The following is an 18,618-nucleotide window of genomic DNA, read 5'->3' as shown; positions in this document are numbered from 1 at the left end:
TGTTCTACCTGTTCCTTCCACCCCCTTTATCCATGTGAGTGTAACGCTGTAACTGTTCCTTCCACCCTTGTCCATGTGAGTGTAACGCTGTAACTGTTCCTTCCACCCCCTTTGTCCATGCGAGTGTAACACTGTAACTGTTCCTTCCACCCCCTTTATCCATGTGAGTGTAATACTCTAACTGTTCCTTCCACCCCCTTTTTCCATGTGAGTGTAATGCTCTAACTGTTCCTTCCATGCCCTTTGTCCATGTGAGTGTAACGCTGTAACTGTTCCTTCCACCCCCTTTGTCCATGTGAGTGTAATGCTGTAACTGTTCCTTCCACCCCCTTTATCCATGTGAGTGTAACGCTGTAACTGTTCCTTACACCCCCTTTGTCCATGTGAGTGTAATGCTGTAACTGTTCCTTCCACCCCCTTTATCCTTGTGAGTGTAATGCTGTAACTGTTTCCTTCCATCCCCTTTGTCCATGTGAGTGTAACGCTGTAACTGTTCCTTCCACCCTCTTTGTCCATGTGAGTGTAACGCTGTAACTGATCCTTCCACCCCCTTTATCCATGTGAGTGTAACGCTGTAACTGTTCCTTACACCCCCTTTGTCCATGTGAGTGTAATGCTCTAACTGTTCCTTCCACCCCCTTTATCCATGTGAGTGTAACGCTGTAACTGTTCCTTCCACCCCTTGTCCATGTGAGTGTAACGCTGTAACTGTTCCTTTCCACCCCCTTTGTCCATGCGAGTGTAACGCTGTAACTGTTCCTTCCACCCCCTTTATCCATGTGAGTGTAATGCTCTAACTGTTCCTTCCACCCCCTTTAGTCCATGTGAGTGTAATGCTCTAACTGTTCCTTCCATCCCCTTTGTCCATGTGAGTGTAACGCTGTAACTCTTCCTTCCACCCCCTTTGTCCATGTGAGTGTAACGCTCTAACTGTTCCTTCACCCCCTTTATCCATGTGAGTGTAACGCTGTAAACTGTTCCTTACCCCCCCTTTGTCCATGTGAGTGTAATGCTCTAACTGTTCCTTCCACCCCCTTTATCCATGTGAGTGTAACGCTGTAACTGTTCCTTCCACCCCCTTTGTCCATGTGAGTGTAACGCTGTAACTGTTCTTCCACCCCCTTTGTCCATGTGAGTGTAACGCTGTATCTGTTCCTTCCACCCCCTTTATCCATGTTAGTGTAACGCTGTATCTGTTCCTTCCATCCCCTTTATCCATGTGAGTGTAACGTTGTATCTGTTCCTTCCACCCCCTTTGTCCATGTGAGTGTAACGCTGTAATTGTTCCTTCCACCCCCTTTGTCCATGTGAGTGTAACGCTGTAACTGTTCCTTTCCACCCCCTTTGTCCATGTGAGTGTAACGCTGTATCTGTTCCTTCCATCCCCTTTATCCATGTGAGTGTAACGCTGTATCTGTTCCTTCCATCCCCTTTATCCATGTGAGTGTAACGCTGTATCTGTTCCTTCCACCCCCTTTGTCCATGTGAGTGTAACGCTCTAACTGTTTCCTTCCACCCCCTTTATCCATGTGAGTGTAACGCTGTAACTGTTCCTTCCACCCCTTGTCCATGTGAGTGTAATGCTGTAACTGTTCCTTCCACCCCCTTTGTCCATGTGAGTGTAACGCTGTAACTTTTCCTTCCACCCCCTTTGTCCATTTGAGTGTAACGCTGTAACTGTTCCTTCCACCCCCTTTATCCATGTGAGTGTAACGCTGTAACTGTTCCTTACACCCCCTTTATCCATGCGAGTGTAACGCTGTCACTATTCATTCCACCCCCTTTATCCATGCGAGTGTAACGCTGTCACTGTTCCTCCCACCAACTTTGTCCATGTGAGTGTAACGCTGTAACTGTTCCTTCCACCCCCTTTATCCATGTGAGTGTAACGCTGTAACTGTTCCTTACACCCCCTTTATCCATGCGAGTGTAACGCTGTCACTGTACCTTCCACCCCCTTTGTCCATGTGAGTGTAACTCTGTAATTGTTCCTTCGATCCCCTTTGTCCATGTGAGTGTAACTCTGTAACTGTTCCTTCCACCCCCTTTGTCCATGTGAGTGCAACGCTGTAACTGTTCCTTCCATCCCTTTTGTCCATGTGAGTGTAACGCTGTAACTGTTCCTTCCACCCCCTTTGTCCATGTGAGTGTAACGCTGTAACTGTTCCTTATACTCCCTTTGTCCATGTGAGTGTAACGCTGTAACTGTTCCTTATACTCCCTTTGTCCATGTGAGTGTAACGCTGTAACTGTTCCTTCCACCCCCTTTGTCCATGTGAGTGTAACGCTGTAACTGTTCCTTACACTCCCTTTGTCCATGTGAGTGTAACGCTGTAACTGTTCCTTCCACCCCCTTTGTCCATGTGAGTGTAACGCTGTAACTGTTCCTTCCACCCCCTTTGTCCATGTGAGTGTAACTCTGTAACTGATCCTTACACCCCCTTTGTCCATGTGAGTGTAATGCTGTAACTGTTCCTTCCACCCCTTTTGTCCATGTGAGTGTAACTCTGTTACTGTTCCTTATACTCCCTTTGTCCATGTGAGTGTAATGCTGTAACTGTTCCTTCCACCCCCTTTGTCCATGTGAGTGTAACGCTGTAACTGTTCCTTCCATCCCCTTTGTCCATGTGAGTGTAACGCTGTAACTGTTCCTTATACTCCCTTTGTCCATGTGAGTGTAATGCTGTAACTGTTCCTTCCACCCCCTTTGTCCATGTGAGTGTAACGCTGTAACTGTTCCTTACACTCCCTTTATCCATGTGAGTGTAACGCTGTAACTGTTCCTTCCACCCCCTTTGTCCATGTGAGTGTAACGCTGTAACTGTTCCTTCCACCCCCTTTTGTCCATGTGAGTGTAACGCTGTAACTTTTCCTTCCACCCCCTTTGTCCATTTGAGTGTAACGCTGTAACTGTTCCTTCCACCCCCTTTATCCATGTTAGTGTAACGCTGTAACTGTTCCTTACACCCCCTTTATCCATGCGAGTGTAACGCTGTCACTATTCATTCCACCCCCTTTATCCATGCGAGTGTAACGCTGTCACTGTTCCTCCCACCCCCTTTGTCCATGTGAGTGTAACGCTGTAACTGTTCCTTCCACCCCCTTTATCCATGTGAGTGTAACGCTGTAACTGTTCCTTACACCCCCTTTATCCATGCGAGTGTAACGCTGTCACTGTACCTTCCACCCCCTTTGTCCATGTGAGTGTAACTCTGTAACTGTTCCTTCGATCCCCTTTGTCCATGTGAGTGTAACTCTGTAACTGTTCCTTCCACCCCCTTTGTCCATGTGAGTGTAACGCTGTAACTGTTCCTTCCATCCCTTTTGTCCATGTGAGTGTAACGCTGTAACTGTTCCTTCCACCCCCTTTGTCCATGTGAGTGTAACGCTGTAACTGTTCCTTATACTCCCTTTGTCCATGTGAGTGTAACGCTGTAACTGTTCCTTATACTCCCTTTGTCCATGTGAGTGTAACGCTGTAACTGTTCCTTCCACCCCCTTTGTCCATGTGAGTGTAACGCTGTAACTGTTCCTTACACTCCCTTTGTCCATGTGAGTGTAACGCTGTAACTGTTCCTTCCACCCCCTTTGTCCATGTGAGTGTAACGCTGTAACTGTTCCTTCCACCCCCTTTGTCCATGTGAGTGTAACTCTGTAACTGTTCCTTCCACCCCCTTTGTCCATGTGAGTGTAACGCTGTAACTGTTCCTTCCACCCCCTTTATCCATGCGAGTGTAACGCTGTCACTATTCATTCCACCCCCTTTATCCATGCGAGTGTAACGCTGTCACTGTTCCTCCCACCAACTTTGTCCATGTGAGTGTAACGCTGTAACTGTTCCTTCCACCCCCTTTATCCATGTGAGTGTAACGCTGTAACTGTTCCTTACACCCCCTTTATCCATGCGAGTGTAACGCTGTCACTGTACCTTCCACCCCCTTTGTCCATGTGAGTGTAACTCTGTAATTGTTCCTTCGATCCCCTTTGTCCATGTGAGTGTAACTCTGTAACTGTTCCTTCCACCCCCTTTGTCCATGTGAGTGCAACGCTGTAACTGTTCCTTCCATCCCTTTTGTCCATGTGAGTGTAACGCTGTAACTGTTCCTTCCACCCCCTTTGTCCATGTGAGTGTAACGCTGTAACTGTTCCTTATACTCCCTTTGTCCATGTGAGTGTAACGCTGTAACTGTTCCTTATACTCCCTTTGTCCATGTGAGTGTAACGCTGTAACTGTTCCTTCCACCCCCTTTGTCCATGTGAGTGTAACGCTGTAACTGTTCCTTACACTCCCTTTGTCCATGTGAGTGTAACGCTGTAACTGTTCCTTCCACCCCCTTTGTCCATGTGAGTGTAACGCTGTAACTGTTCCTTCCACCCCCTTTGTCCATGTGAGTGTAACTCTGTAACTGTTCCTTACACCCCCTTTGTCCATGTGAGTGTAATGCTGTAACTGTTCCTTCCACCCCTTTTGTCCATGTGAGTGTAACTCTGTTACTGTTCCTTATACTCCCTTTGTCCATGTGAGTGTAATGCTGTAACTGTTCCTTCCACCCCCTTTGTCCATGTGAGTGTAACGCTGTAACTGTTCCTTCCATCCCCTTTGTCCATGTGAGTGTAACGCTGTAACTGTTCCTTATACTCCCTTTGTCCATGTGAGTGTAATGCTGTAACTGTTCCTTCCACCCCCTTTGTCCATGTGAGTGTAACGCTGTAACTGTTCCTTACACTCCCTTTATCCATGTGAGTGTAACGCTGTAACTGTTCCTTCCACCCCCTTTGTCCATGTGAGTGTAACGCTGTAACTGTTCCTTCCACCCCCTTTTGTCCATGTGAGTGTAACGCTGTAACTTTTCCTTCCACCCCCTTTGTCCATTTGAGTGTAACGCTGTAACTGTTCCTTCCACCCCCTTTATCCATGTTAGTGTAACGCTGTAACTGTTCCTTACACCCCCTTTATCCATGCGAGTGTAACGCTGTCACTATTCATTCCACCCCCTTTATCCATGCGAGTGTAACGCTGTCACTGTTCCTCCCACCCCCTTTGTCCATGTGAGTGTAACGCTGTAACTGTTCCTTCCACCCCCTTTATCCATGTGAGTGTAACGCTGTAACTGTTCCTTACACCCCCTTTATCCATGCGAGTGTAACGCTGTCACTGTACCTTCCACCCCCTTTGTCCATGTGAGTGTAACTCTGTAACTGTTCCTTCGATCCCCTTTGTCCATGTGAGTGTAACTCTGTAACTGTTCCTTCCACCCCCTTTGTCCATGTGAGTGTAACGCTGTAACTGTTCCTTCCATCCCTTTTGTCCATGTGAGTGTAACGCTGTAACTGTTCCTTCCACCCCCTTTGTCCATGTGAGTGTAACGCTGTAACTGTTCCTTATACTCCCTTTGTCCATGTGAGTGTAACGCTGTAACTGTTCCTTATACTCCCTTTGTCCATGTGAGTGTAACGCTGTAACTGTTCCTTCCACCCCCTTTGTCCATGTGAGTGTAACGCTGTAACTGTTCCTTACACTCCCTTTGTCCATGTGAGTGTAACGCTGTAACTGTTCCTTCCACCCCCTTTGTCCATGTGAGTGTAACGCTGTAACTGTTCCTTCCACCCCCTTTGTCCATGTGAGTGTAACTCTGTAACTGTTCCTTCCACCCCCTTTGTCCATGTGAGTGTAACGCTGTAACTGTTCCTTCCACCCCCTTTGTCCATGTGAGTGTAACGCTGTAACTGTTCCTTACACTCCCTTTGTCCATATGAGTGTAACGCTGTAACTGTTCCTTACACTCCCTTTGTCCATGTGATTGTAACGCTATAACTGTTCCTTCCACCCCCTTTGTCCATGTGAGTGTAACGCTGTAACTGTTCCTTCCACCCCCTTTATCCATGTGAGTGTAACGCTGTAACTGTTCCTTACACCCCCTTTATCCATGCGAGTGTAACGCTGTCACTGTACCTTCCACCCCCTTTGTCCATGTGAGTGTAACTCTGTAATTGTTCCTTCGATCCCCTTTGTCCATGTGAGTGTAACTCTGTAACTGTTCCTTCCACCCCCTTTGTCCATGTGAGTGCAACGCTGTAACTGTTCCTTCCATCCCTTTTGTCCATGTGAGTGTAACGCTGTAACTGTTCCTTCCACCCCCTTTGTCCATGTGAGTGTAACGCTGTAACTGTTCCTTATACTCCCTTTGTCCATGTGAGTGTAACGCTGTAACTGTTCCTTATATTCCCTTTGTCCATGTGAGTGTAACTCTGTAACTGTTCCTTCCACCCCCTTTGTCCATGTGAGTGTAACGCTGTAACTGTTCCTTCCATCCCTTTTGTCCATGTGAGTGTAACGCTGTAACTGTTCCTTCCACCCCCTTTGTCCATGTGAGTGTAACGCTGTAACTGTTCCTTATACTCCCTTTGTCCATGTGAGTGTAACGCTGTAACTGTTCCTTATACTCCCTTTGTCCATGTGAGTGTAACGCTGTAACTGTTCCTTCCACCCCCTTTGTCCATGTGAGTGTAACGCTGTAACTGTTCCTTACACTCCCTTTGTCCATGTGAGTGTAACGCTGTAACTGTTCCTTCCACCCCCTTTGTCCATGTGAGTGTAACGCTGTAACTGTTCCTTCCACCCCCTTTGTCCATGTGAGTGTAACTCTGTAACTGTTCCTTCCACCCCCTTTGTCCATGTGAGTGTAACGCTGTAACTGTTCCTTCCACCCCCTTTGTCCATGTGAGTGTAACGCTGTAACTGTTCCTTACACTCCCTTTGTCCATATGAGTGTAACGCTGTAACTGTTCCTTACACTCCCTTTGTCCATGTGATTGTAACGCTATAACTGTTCCTTCCACCCCCTTTGTCCATGTGAGTGTAACGCTGTAACTGTTCCTTCCACCCCCTTTATCCATGTGAGTGTAACGCTGTAACTGTTCCTTACACCCCCTTTATCCATGCGAGTGTAACGCTGTCACTGTACCTTCCACCCCCTTTGTCCATGTGAGTGTAACTCTGTAATTGTTCCTTCGATCCCCTTTGTCCATGTGAGTGTAACTCTGTAACTGTTCCTTCCACCCCCTTTGTCCATGTGAGTGCAACGCTGTAACTGTTCCTTCCATCCCTTTTGTCCATGTGAGTGTAACGCTGTAACTGTTCCTTCCACCCCCTTTGTCCATGTGAGTGTAACGCTGTAACTGTTCCTTATACTCCCTTTGTCCATGTGAGTGTAACGCTGTAACTGTTCCTTATATTCCCTTTGTCCATGTGAGTGTAACGCTGTAACTGTTCCTTCCACCCCCTTTGTCCATGTGAGTGTAACGCTGTAACTGTTCCTTACTCTCCCTTTGTCCATGTAAGTGTAACGCTGTAACTGTTCCTTCCACCCCCTTTGTCCATGTGAGTGTAACGCTGTAACTGTTCCTTCCACCCCCTTTGTCCATGTGAGTGTAACTCTGTAACTGTTCCTTACACCCCCTTTGTCCATGTGAGTGTAATGCTGTAACTGTTCCTTCCACCCCTTTTGTCCATGTGAGTGTAACTCTGTAACTGTTCCTTATACTCCCTTTGTCCATGTGAGTGTAATGCTGTAACTGTTCCTTCCACCCCCTTTGTCCATGTGAGTGTAAAGCTGTAACTGTTCCTTCCACCCCCTTTGTCCATGTGAGTGTAACGCTGTAACTGTTCCTTATACTCCCTTTGTCCATGTGAGTGTAATGCTGTAACTGTTCCTTCCACCCCCTTTGTCCATGTGAGTGTAACGCTGTAACTGTTCCTTACACTCCCTTTATCCATGTGAGTGTAACGCTGTAACTGTTCCTTCCACCCCCTTTGTCCATGTGAGTGTAACGCTGTAACTGTTCCTTCCACCCCCTTTGTCCATGTGAGTGTAACGCTGTAACTTTTCCTTCCACCCCCTTTGTCCATTTGAGTGTAACTGTTCCTTCCACCCCCTTTATCCATGTGAGTGTAACGCTGTAACTGTTCCTTACACCCCCTTTATCCATGCGAGTGTAACGCTGTCACTATTCATTCCACCCCCTTTATCCATGCGAGTGTAACGCTGTCACTGTTCCTCCCACCCCCTTTGTCCATGTGAGTGTAACGCTGTAACTGTTCCTTCCACCCCCTTTATCCATGTGAGTGTAACGCTGTAACTGTTCCTTACACCCCCTTTATCCATGCGAGTGTAACGCTGTCACTGTACCTTCCACCCCCTTTGTCCATGTGAGTGTAACTCTGTAACTGTTCCTTCGATCCCCTTTGTCCATGTGAGTGTAACTCTGTAACTGTTCCTTCCACCCCCTTTGTCCATGTGAGTGTAACGCTGTAACTGTTCCTTCCATCCCTTTTGTCCATGTGAGTGTAACGCTGTAACTGTTCCTTCCACCCCCTTTGTCCATGTGAGTGTAACGCTGTAACTGTTCCTTATACTCCCTTTGTCCATGTGAGTGTAACGCTGTAACTGTTCCTTATACTCCCTTTGTCCATGTGAGTGTAACGCTGTAACTGTTCCTTCCACCCCCTTTGTCCATGTGAGTGTAACGCTGTAACTGTTCCTTACACTCCCTTTGTCCATGTGAGTGTAACGCTGTAACTGTTCCTTCCACCCCCTTTGTCCATGTGAGTGTAACGCTGTAACTGTTCCTTCCACCCCCTTTGTCCATGTGAGTGTAACTCTGTAACTGTTCCTTCCACCCCCTTTGTCCATGTGAGTGTAACGCTGTAACTGTTCCTTCCACCCCCTTTGTCCATGTGAGTGTAACGCTGTAACTGTTCCTTACACTCCCTTTGTCCATGTGATTGTAACGCTATAACTGTTCCTTCCACCCCCTTTGTCCATGTGAGTGTAACGCTGTAACTGTTCCTTCCACCCCCTTTGTCCATGTGAGTGTAACGCTGTAACTGTTCCTTCCACCCCCTTTGTCCATGTGAGTGTAACGCTGTAACTGTTCCTTCCATTGTTACTTTTTATTACTAGCTGAGATCTTGTATTACTGAGATGTGATGTGTAAACAGTTTATAATGACTTTGATTGTTGAGGATTTGTGTTATTCTGCCCACAGGTGGTTGTTGCAGGAACCTTACATTGATCCCAACAGACTGAGTATATTTGGAAAGGTGATTTTAGAATTTATTCATAAGCATATGATGATTTTGGCGCTGTTTCATCAACATCTAATACACATTTATTCTCAATATGTCCTTCATTCAGACCTGCATGCAATGCTGCCGTGTGTGCGATTCCTCCCACTGCGCTTGCGTCCAATGCCCAGAATTCAATATATCTATGGTTCTGCCCCCCCACCATTGGAATGATCTCCCACGTTCCCCAGTCTGCATTGCTTTAAACGGCAGCTAAAACCCCACCTGTTCATAAACGCTTATCCGTCCAGCACTTACCCAGGTCACCACGTAGTCTACCTTACCCTCCAATTCTCTCACTCCTGCTCTCTGCCCTTAGCTCCCCTAACACTGTCTCACTCCTCATGTCTTCTCCTTCCCTTTAGACTGTAATCTCCATGAGCAGGGCCCTCCGCCCACCTGTTCTCATCACCTACTTCTCTTGCACACCAGCTGCACCTCCTCCTTGGGCTCTCTGCCCCAGCCTCCTGTTTTGTTTGTTTTTTTCAGATGCCCTAGACCCATCATTTGCGCCCACGCTAGCAGCCTTAGGTTTCAGCTGACGCTGTACATTTCAGTTGCACACATTGCGTCAGTGTGGAGATTTGTACTGCGCGGTTTTACCCTGTATTGTCTTAGTGTTGTGCCTTCTGTACAGCGCTGCGTAACACTTGTGACACCCTATAAGTAAAATGTAATAATAATAAAAATGCATGCCTGCATATTAACTACAGCAAGGTAATGTGTGGGACACTAGTAGTGTGAGGTATAGCTGGTATAATGTGTGGGACACTAGTAGTGTGAGGTATAGCTGGTATAATGTGTGGGGTACAGCTGGTATAATGTGTGAGGTACATCTGGTATAATGTGTGGGGTACAGCTGGTATAATGTGTGAGGTACAGCTGGTATAATGTGTGGGGTACAGCTGGTATAATGTGTGAGGTACAGCTGGTATAATGTGTGAGGTACAGCTGGTATAATGTGTGAGCTACAGCTGTTATAATGTGTGGGGTACTGCTGGTATAATGTGTGAGGTACAGCTGGTATAAGGTGTGGGGTGCTGCTGGTATAATGTGTGAGGCACTGTCGGTATAATGTGTGTGGCGCTGCTGGTATTAATATGTGAGGCGCAGCTGGTATAATATGTGAGGTGCTGCTGGTATAATGTGTGAGGTACAGCTGGTATAATGTATGAGGTACAGCTGGTATAATGTGTGAGGTACAGCTGGTATAATGTGTGAGGTACAGCTGGTATAATGTGTGAGGCACTGCTGGTATAATGTGTGAGGCACTGCTGGTATAATGTGTGAGGTACTGCTGGTATAATATGTGGGATACTGCTGGTATAATGTGTGGGGCGCTGCTGGTATAATGTGTGGGGCGCTGCTGGTATAATGTGTGAGGTACAGCTGGTATAATGTGTGAAGTACAGCTGGTATAATGTGTGAGGTACAGCTGGTATAATGTGTGAGGTACAGCTGGGGTAATGTGTGGGGCGCAGCTGGTATAATGTGTGGGGCGCTGCTGGTATAATGTGTGAGGTACAGCTGGTATAATGTGTGAGGTACAGCTGGTATAATGTGTGGGGCGCTGCTGGTATAATGTGTGGGGCGCTGCTGGTATAATGTGTGGGACACTGCTGGTATAATGTGTGGGGTACTGCTGGTATAATGTGTGGGGAGCTGCTGGTATAGCGCTTGGGGCACTGATGGTATAACGTGTGGGATGCTGGTATAATGTGTGGGGAGCTGCTGGTATAATGTGTGGGGCACTGCTGGTATAATGTGTGGGGCACTGCTGGTATAATGTGTGGGGCACTGCTGGTATAATGTGTGGGGCGCTGCTGGTATGGTGTGTATGTGTTATACTCCTCTATATAACATCATTTTGGATGGGAATTAATGCTGAGACTATTACATAGCCTGTGCCTATCTCCTATTAATAGTCCTTTCTCCCGCACAGGGCTATGGCGGATACATTGCTTCTATGATCTTAAAAGCCAATGAAAGACTTTTTAAATGTGGAGCCCTAATCGCCCCCATCACGGATATGAGGTTGTACGGTGAGTAGCCTGGTGCAAACAGAGCAGGCTCCCGGCCAAATAGAGGGGGTCAGATTTGCTGAGGCTTCTAAAACAGACAAGTGATGGTGTTACCCACAGCAACCAATCAGATTGTAGCTATCATTTCTCTATATCAAGCTAGAAAATGGTAGACACAATCTGTCTTCACTGTCGAAGTTTACGTTTCATATCGGAGTTTTTACCTGCGTTAAAAAATGAAAACGGGAGCCTGCAAAGTTGGATTTGCGTAAAGTTACGAATTTTTCCTTCAAAAAATTGTAGGACCCCCCTAAAGTTGTAAAAACATGGGGGATCATTATGGGTACCCCCGTTTTAGCATGTAATTGAAAGTCGGGGATTTAAATAGCCGCAGCAGGTATTTTTTCCCGACATTGAAGAAGTGATGCAGAAGAGCACTTAGGTTATTTTTTTCGGTTTTTTAAGTGGTCCCATCAAATTTGGGGTACATGAAAATGGGTACTAGCATATTTTGATGTCCCTAAAGTAAGTTTTTAAAAATTCTGCATTTGTGCACCTGCCGCTATAAATCTATTCTAGAATACACCTGCCGCTAATAATCTATTCTAGAAAACACCTGCCGCTACAAATCTATTCTAGAATACACCTGCCGCTATAAATCTATTCTAGAATACACCTGCCGCTATAAATCTATTCTAGAATACACCTGCCGCTATAAATCTATTCTAGAATACACCTGCCGCTAATAATCTATTCTAGAATACACCTGCCGCTACAAATCTATTCTAGAATACACCTGCCGCTATAAATCTATTCTAGAATACACCTGCCGCTATAAATCTATTCTAGAATACACCTGCCGCTATAAATCTATTCTAGAATACACCTGCCGCTAATAATCTATTCTAGAATACACCTGCCGCTAATAATCTATTCTAGAATACACCTGCCGCTATAAATCTATTCTAGAATACACCTGCTGCTAATAATCTATTCTAGAATACACCTGCCGCTAATAATCTATTCTAGAAAACACCTGCCGCTATAAATCTATTCTAGAATACACCTGCCGCTAATAATCTATTCTAGAATACACCTGCCGCTAATAATCTATTCTAGAATACACCTGCCGCTAATAATCTATTCTAGAATACACCTGCCGCTAATAATCTATTCTAGAATACACCTGCCGCTATAAATCTATTCTAGAATACACCTGCCGCTAATAATCTATTCTAGAATACACCTGCCGCTAATAATCTATTCTAGAAAACACCTGCCGCTATAAATCTATTCTAGAATACACCTGCCGCTAATAATCTATTCTAGAATACACCTGCCGCTAATAATCTATTCTAGAATACACCTGCCGCTAATAATCTATTCTAGAATACACCTGCCGCTAATAATCTATTCTAGAATACACCTGCCGCTAATAATCTATTCTAGAATACACCTGCCGCTAATAATCTATTCTAGAATACACCTGCCGCTAATAATCTATTCTAGAATACACCTGCCGCTAATAATCTATTCTAGAATACACCTGCCGCTAATAATCTATTCTAGAATACACCAGCCGCTAATAATCTATTCTAGAATACACCTGCCGCTAATAATCTATTCTAGAATACACCTGCCGCTAATAATCTATTCTAGAATACACCTGCCGCTACAAATCTATTCTAGAATACACCTGCCGCTATAAATCTATTCTAGAATACACCTGCCGCTATAAATCTATTCTAGAATACACCTGCCGCTATAAATCTATTCTAGAATACACCTGCCGCTACAAATCTATTCTAGAATACACCTGCCGCTATAAATCTATTCTAGAATACACCTGCCGCTATAAATCTATTCTAGAATACACCTGCCGCTATAAATCTATTCTAGAATACACCTGCCGATATAAATCTATTCTAGAATACACCTGCCGCTAATAATCTATTCTAGAATACACCTGCCGCTAATAATCTATTCTAGAATACACCTGCCGCTATAAATCTATTCTAGAATACACCTGCCGCTATAAATCTATTCTAGAATACACCTGCCGCTATAAATCTATTCTAGAATACACCTGCCGCTAATAATCTATTCTAGAATACACCTGCCGCTACAAATCTATTCTAGAATACACCTGCCGCTATAAATCTATTCTAGAATACACCTGCCGCTATAAATCTATTCTAGAATACACCTGCCGCTATAAATCTATTCTAGAATACACCTGCCGCTAATAATCTATTCTAGAATACACCTGCCGCTAATAATCTATTCTAGAATACACCTGCCGCTATAAATCTATTCTAGAATACACCTGCTGCTAATAATCTATTCTAGAATACACCTGCCGCTAATAATCTATTCTAGAAAACACCTGCCGCTATAAATCTATTCTAGAATACACCTGCCGCTAATAATCTATTCTAGAATACACCTGCCGCTAATAATCTATTCTAGAATACACCTGCCGCTAATAATCTATTCTAGAATACACCTGCCGCTAATAATCTATTCTAGAATACACCTGCCGCTATAAATCTATTCTAGAATACACCTGCCGCTAATAATCTATTCTAGAATACACCTGCCGCTAATAATCTATTCTAGAAAACACCTGCCGCTATAAATCTATTCTAGAATACACCTGCCGCTAATAATCTATTCTAGAATACACCTGCCGCTAATAATCTATTCTAGAATACACCTGCCGCTAATAATCTATTCTAGAATACACCTGCCGCTAATAATCTATTCTAGAATACACCTGCCGCTAATAATCTATTCTAGAATACACCTGCCGCTAATAATCTATTCTAGAATACACCTGCCGCTAATAATCTATTCTAGAATACACCTGCCGCTAATAATCTATTCTAGAATACACCAGCCGCTAATAATCTATTCTAGAATACACCTGCCGCTAATAATCTATTCTAGAATACACCTGCCGCTAATAATCTATTCTAGAATACACCTGCCGCTATAAATCTATTCTAGAATACACCTGCCGCTAATAATCTATTCTAGAATACACCTGCCGCTACAAATCTATTCTAGAATACACCTGCCGCTATAAATCTATTCTAGAATACACCTGCCGCTATAAATCTATTCTAGAATACACCTGCCGCTATAAATCTATTCTAGAATACACCTGCCGCTAATAATCTATTCTAGAATACACCTGCCGCTAATAATCTATTCTAGAATACACCTGCCGCTATAAATCTATTCTAGAATACACCTGCTGCTAATAATCTATTCTAGAATACACCTGCCGCTAATAATCTATTCTAGAAAACACCTGCCGCTATAAATCTATTCTAGAAAACACCTGCCGCTATAAATCTATTCTAGAATACACCTGCCGCTAATAATCTATTCTAGAATACACCTGCCGCTAATAATCTATTCTAGAATACACCTGCCGCTAATAATCTATTCTAGAATACACCTGCCGCTATAAATCTATTCTAGAATACACCTGCCGCTAATAATCTATTCTAGAATACACCTGCCGCTAATAATCTATTCTAGAAAACACCTGCCGCTATAAATCTATTCTAGAATACACCTGCCGCTAATAATCTATTCTAGAATACACCTGCCGCTAATAATCTATTCTAGAATACACCTGCCGCTAATAATCTATTCTAGAATACACCTGCCGCTAATAATCTATTCTATAATACACCTGCCGCTAATAATCTATTCTAGAATACACCTGCCGCTAATAATCTATTCTAGAATACACCTGCCGCTAATAATCTATTCTAGAATACACCTGCCGCATACTTGCACAATAGCCCTGAACCTATTTCCCTATTGTTAAACAATTTTTTCCCAATTTTTTTTTTCACCCCAATTTTTATATAAATTTTTTGGGGTGTCCCTATTTTTTTTTTAAACTTTTTTTGAAACAGTTCTTTTCTAAATGTCATTCCCAGGGGTGCAGGCTATTTTTTTTAAGCCTGCACCCCTAAACCCCAAATTTGCACTTTTTTTCGACACCTATTCAATGGTGAAAAGTTATCCCCATTTTTTATCAAAGACTTTTCGAACCTGCGATAATTCTTTGAGATTGAATACTGTGTAAAACTAAAACCTGCGATAATGACGTCATAGGTGCGATATTAACGCAAAAACGATGTTTTCGATCCCATATTGAATACCCCTATAAATCTCTTCTTACAATATGCTAACCATATTCACATAGGATGTCTGGTATATAGGAGCTGGGATTTTTATTTTCTGCTGAGCTAGTGGAGCTGACACATGCATATAGATTCTACCTCTCGTGCATGTAATGGTATAAACTGGCAGGTGCGTAAATCGTCCCTGAGGTTATAACACTTGCATGTGAATTCTGCCCCGCATACACATAAAGGAATCTTTAAAATAAGTCAGTATATAAATAAATAAATAAATTCCCCATCTCAATAGAGCGACACTTACATTTAATTCCTTACAGGTGTTCACATAAAGGTTTCATTTACATCTCTCTCCCCTCCTCCAAATGTCAGAACCAATCTCAACTCTGCTATAGTTCACATATACTCAAAATATGAGCGGGACCCATTCAAAATAATAGCTACATTCATTGGTTCACATAAACATGATAAAGATCATCCAAAAGATCTATATAATGTGTATAGTTCCCCTTCAGTAGATGTACCTGTGAGGGCAGAAGTGCGGTTCCATGCCCATAAAGGCCACCAAAAGAAGAAATTTGTATGCTCGCCACAGGTTTCTACCCCCACTCTATGGCCCTGATTCAGAGCCGGACGCTCTGACACCAGGCTACTCACAGCTATAGCGAGCGGCCAAAAAGATGGTCGCGATGGTCAAGACCATCGCCACCATCGGGCTTGCGACGAGACCCTTGTGGTAGCATCTCGGCTGCCGTAAGCCCTGGAGTGCTTTTGGCTCTATCAGAGCCAAAAGCACTCCCACTGACATCACTTGTGATGTCAGTGGGGCCAGCCCCACACAGTAGGCGTTCCCATGGGAACGCCTCCGTCTGGGCAGCAACACACCCGGCACACCCACCAAAGGGGGTGTGCTGTCACTCACCATCTACAGCATGCCCCCTTTGTAGCGAGACCCATAGCGACGGCTTGCCCGTCGCTATCCGGGTCTCGCGCATGCGCACGACGGAGCCGGGTCTGTCGTGCGCATGCGCACTGGCCCAACATCGACCCGCTTGCGAGCGCACGCGAGCGGGTCTGAATCAGGCCCTATGTTCACATGGTTAGTAACTGATGACGTTGGATAGTAACTGATGACGTCGGGGTACATCTGCTGAAGGGGATCGATCCGCAACCATTTGTAGAGGTTAGGCTTTTCATATTGGGCTCGGTTGGTCACGTGATCTTTTTCAACCCATCAATGAACCTATGTGTGTCTATATATGTTCATATTAAACCTCTTGATCAGGGATAGACATCTGAAGCCTGACATCGTATGGTTATAAGGGCTTCTGCTATGCAGAGAAGCGGTGTGTGCTCCCACCCCACAGCCAGTCATCGGATGGGTATCGGAAAACTGCATCCAATGGCTGGCAACCATCACATTCCCTGGTATTTGCTTAAAAAAGGACTTCCGTCGAATCGGAAAAAATCGATGCTTGCTAACCATCGGCTTCCGATGTCCATCCCTACTCTTGATCTAACAATAAACTTCCTATATTCAAGCAGACATATATAGCCTGTAGATTTAAAAATATTAACCCTTTAAACTGAGTGAGGTCCCCGCTCTGGGTGTCAGTAGAACAATGAGACCGGACTGGCCAGATTTTGAATGTTTGGATTGGTTAAATTATACCATGTGACCTACCGACACCCAGAACGGGGACCTCATCTATGACATTGCCTATCACTTGTAATCCCTGATATTTATCTGCTGAGAGCACCCCATTGCCTAATTACCCCATTGCCCAATTACTAAGGGGTCTATTTACTAGGCAATGTTAGGAGACAGAGTGAAAAGTGATAAGGTACCAGCCAATTAGCTCCTAACTGCCATGTCACAGGCTGTGTTTGAAAAATGACAGTTGGGAGCTGATTGGCTGGTACCTTATCTCCTTTCACTCTGTCTCGTAACACTGCTTAGTAACTAGACCCCTAAGTATTCTAATTACGGCTGCACCTAATATTTTCCTTGAATGATATTTCCTGACAAAGTGAAACTAACTTGCTCAGCCCAGCGTATCCATCATGCTCCGTATGTGACAATCCATCTGATGATTTTAGTAGTAGTAATATTCCCGCATAATACATATATAGAGGAATAATGAAATAATGACCAGATGTGGAAGTACAGCTCATTTGTTGGTTTGTTTTCTCCTAAAGCTTCTGCCTTTTCCGAGCGTTACCTGGGAATGCCATCCACGGAAGAGACCACGTATCAGGTAATGTGTCTCTGCACACCAGGCGTATACGGGTCCTCTACATCTAGTTATTTCAAATGCATTATTTATATTATATATTATAGTTATACAATATACTGCAATGCTCTGACAGTTCCAGATCTCCACATATAATGGGGGGGAAACCGTTCGTTGTGTGTCTCTTCCCAGTTAACCTCTGTGGTCAATCTCTGCCGTTACCGGTAATAATATGTTACCACGACAGGTCTAGTGTGCGGATTAGCCCTTTACGTCAGCACCTTCAGCGCGATTGGGTCATTTACAAAGTGCAATAATTCAGGTTATGTTATGATGTCACTCCTATTTCTTATCAACATGTCCACGTGTGGTTCTGCGAGGGACGTCTGCAGGATTTAGGACACTTTGCGCCCCCTGATGGAAGGAGCTGGGTTAATTGCGGTGTTTATAGCTAACTGTGGACCGTGCGCAGAAATTTGCACTAACTGTTGATTAGGTGTGCGATGTACGTGCCAGGCCGACAACTTGGGCGTATTTACCTGTAGTGCGCGTCCAGGGAATTTGCCGACAGAATTTATCCCTGTCACAGACGTCATAAGACAGAAGCTTCCATAGATTACATGGGTAACAATGACGGCAATTCCTAGGAGGCAGCCACTAACTCACTAATTCTAATTGAGTTTTACCCAATTTAGTGGCCGATTTATCATTATTCACCTTGCTTATTATATATTAAATCCAATAAGTATAGTTAAACACTAGATATTCCACAATCTAAAATCACAATAAAAAGATACAATTTATAACGTGGTGGAAAAACAACCATTAAAACATTTTGTATCGATGGTAATATTTACAGTATAAATAGTATACTGTTTGTACTATGCATATTGGCCCTGATTCAGAGCCGGACGCTCTGACAGAGCGCTCGCTCTGAATCAGGGCCGGGCTATTTTTTTTTTTAATGGCCTCCTGCCCGCTCGCATAGCTGTGGGTGACCACCCACAGCTATAGCGAGCGGGCAGGAAGATGGTCGCGATGGTCAAGACCATCGCGACCGTCGGGCTTGCGAC

The 18,618-nt window shown here is 44.4% G+C and overlaps 1 protein-coding gene across 1 annotated transcript in view; it reads left to right on the top strand.

The window, feature by feature from the left end:
* Positions 1–18,618, top strand: part of DPP10 (dipeptidyl peptidase like 10) — a 450,217-nt gene that overhangs the window by 419,512 nt on the left and 12,087 nt on the right. The window contains exons 21-23 of the mRNA XM_088475553.1: positions 9,049–9,103; positions 11,070–11,169; positions 17,511–17,569. Of these exons, the coding sequence (XP_088331679.1) occupies positions 9,049–9,103; positions 11,070–11,169; positions 17,511–17,569 (214 nt within the window). The remainder of the gene's footprint in view (positions 1–9,048; positions 9,104–11,069; positions 11,170–17,510; positions 17,570–18,618) is intronic.

This window comes from Taudactylus pleione, unplaced genomic scaffold (genome assembly GCF_031769625.1).
Source record: "Taudactylus pleione unplaced genomic scaffold, aTauple2 ptg000173l, whole genome shotgun sequence".
Taxonomy (NCBI): domain Eukaryota; kingdom Metazoa; phylum Chordata; class Amphibia; order Anura; family Myobatrachidae; genus Taudactylus; species Taudactylus pleione.
The sequence above is the reverse complement of the archived record's forward strand: the minus strand, read 5'-3'. Positions and strand labels throughout refer to the sequence as shown.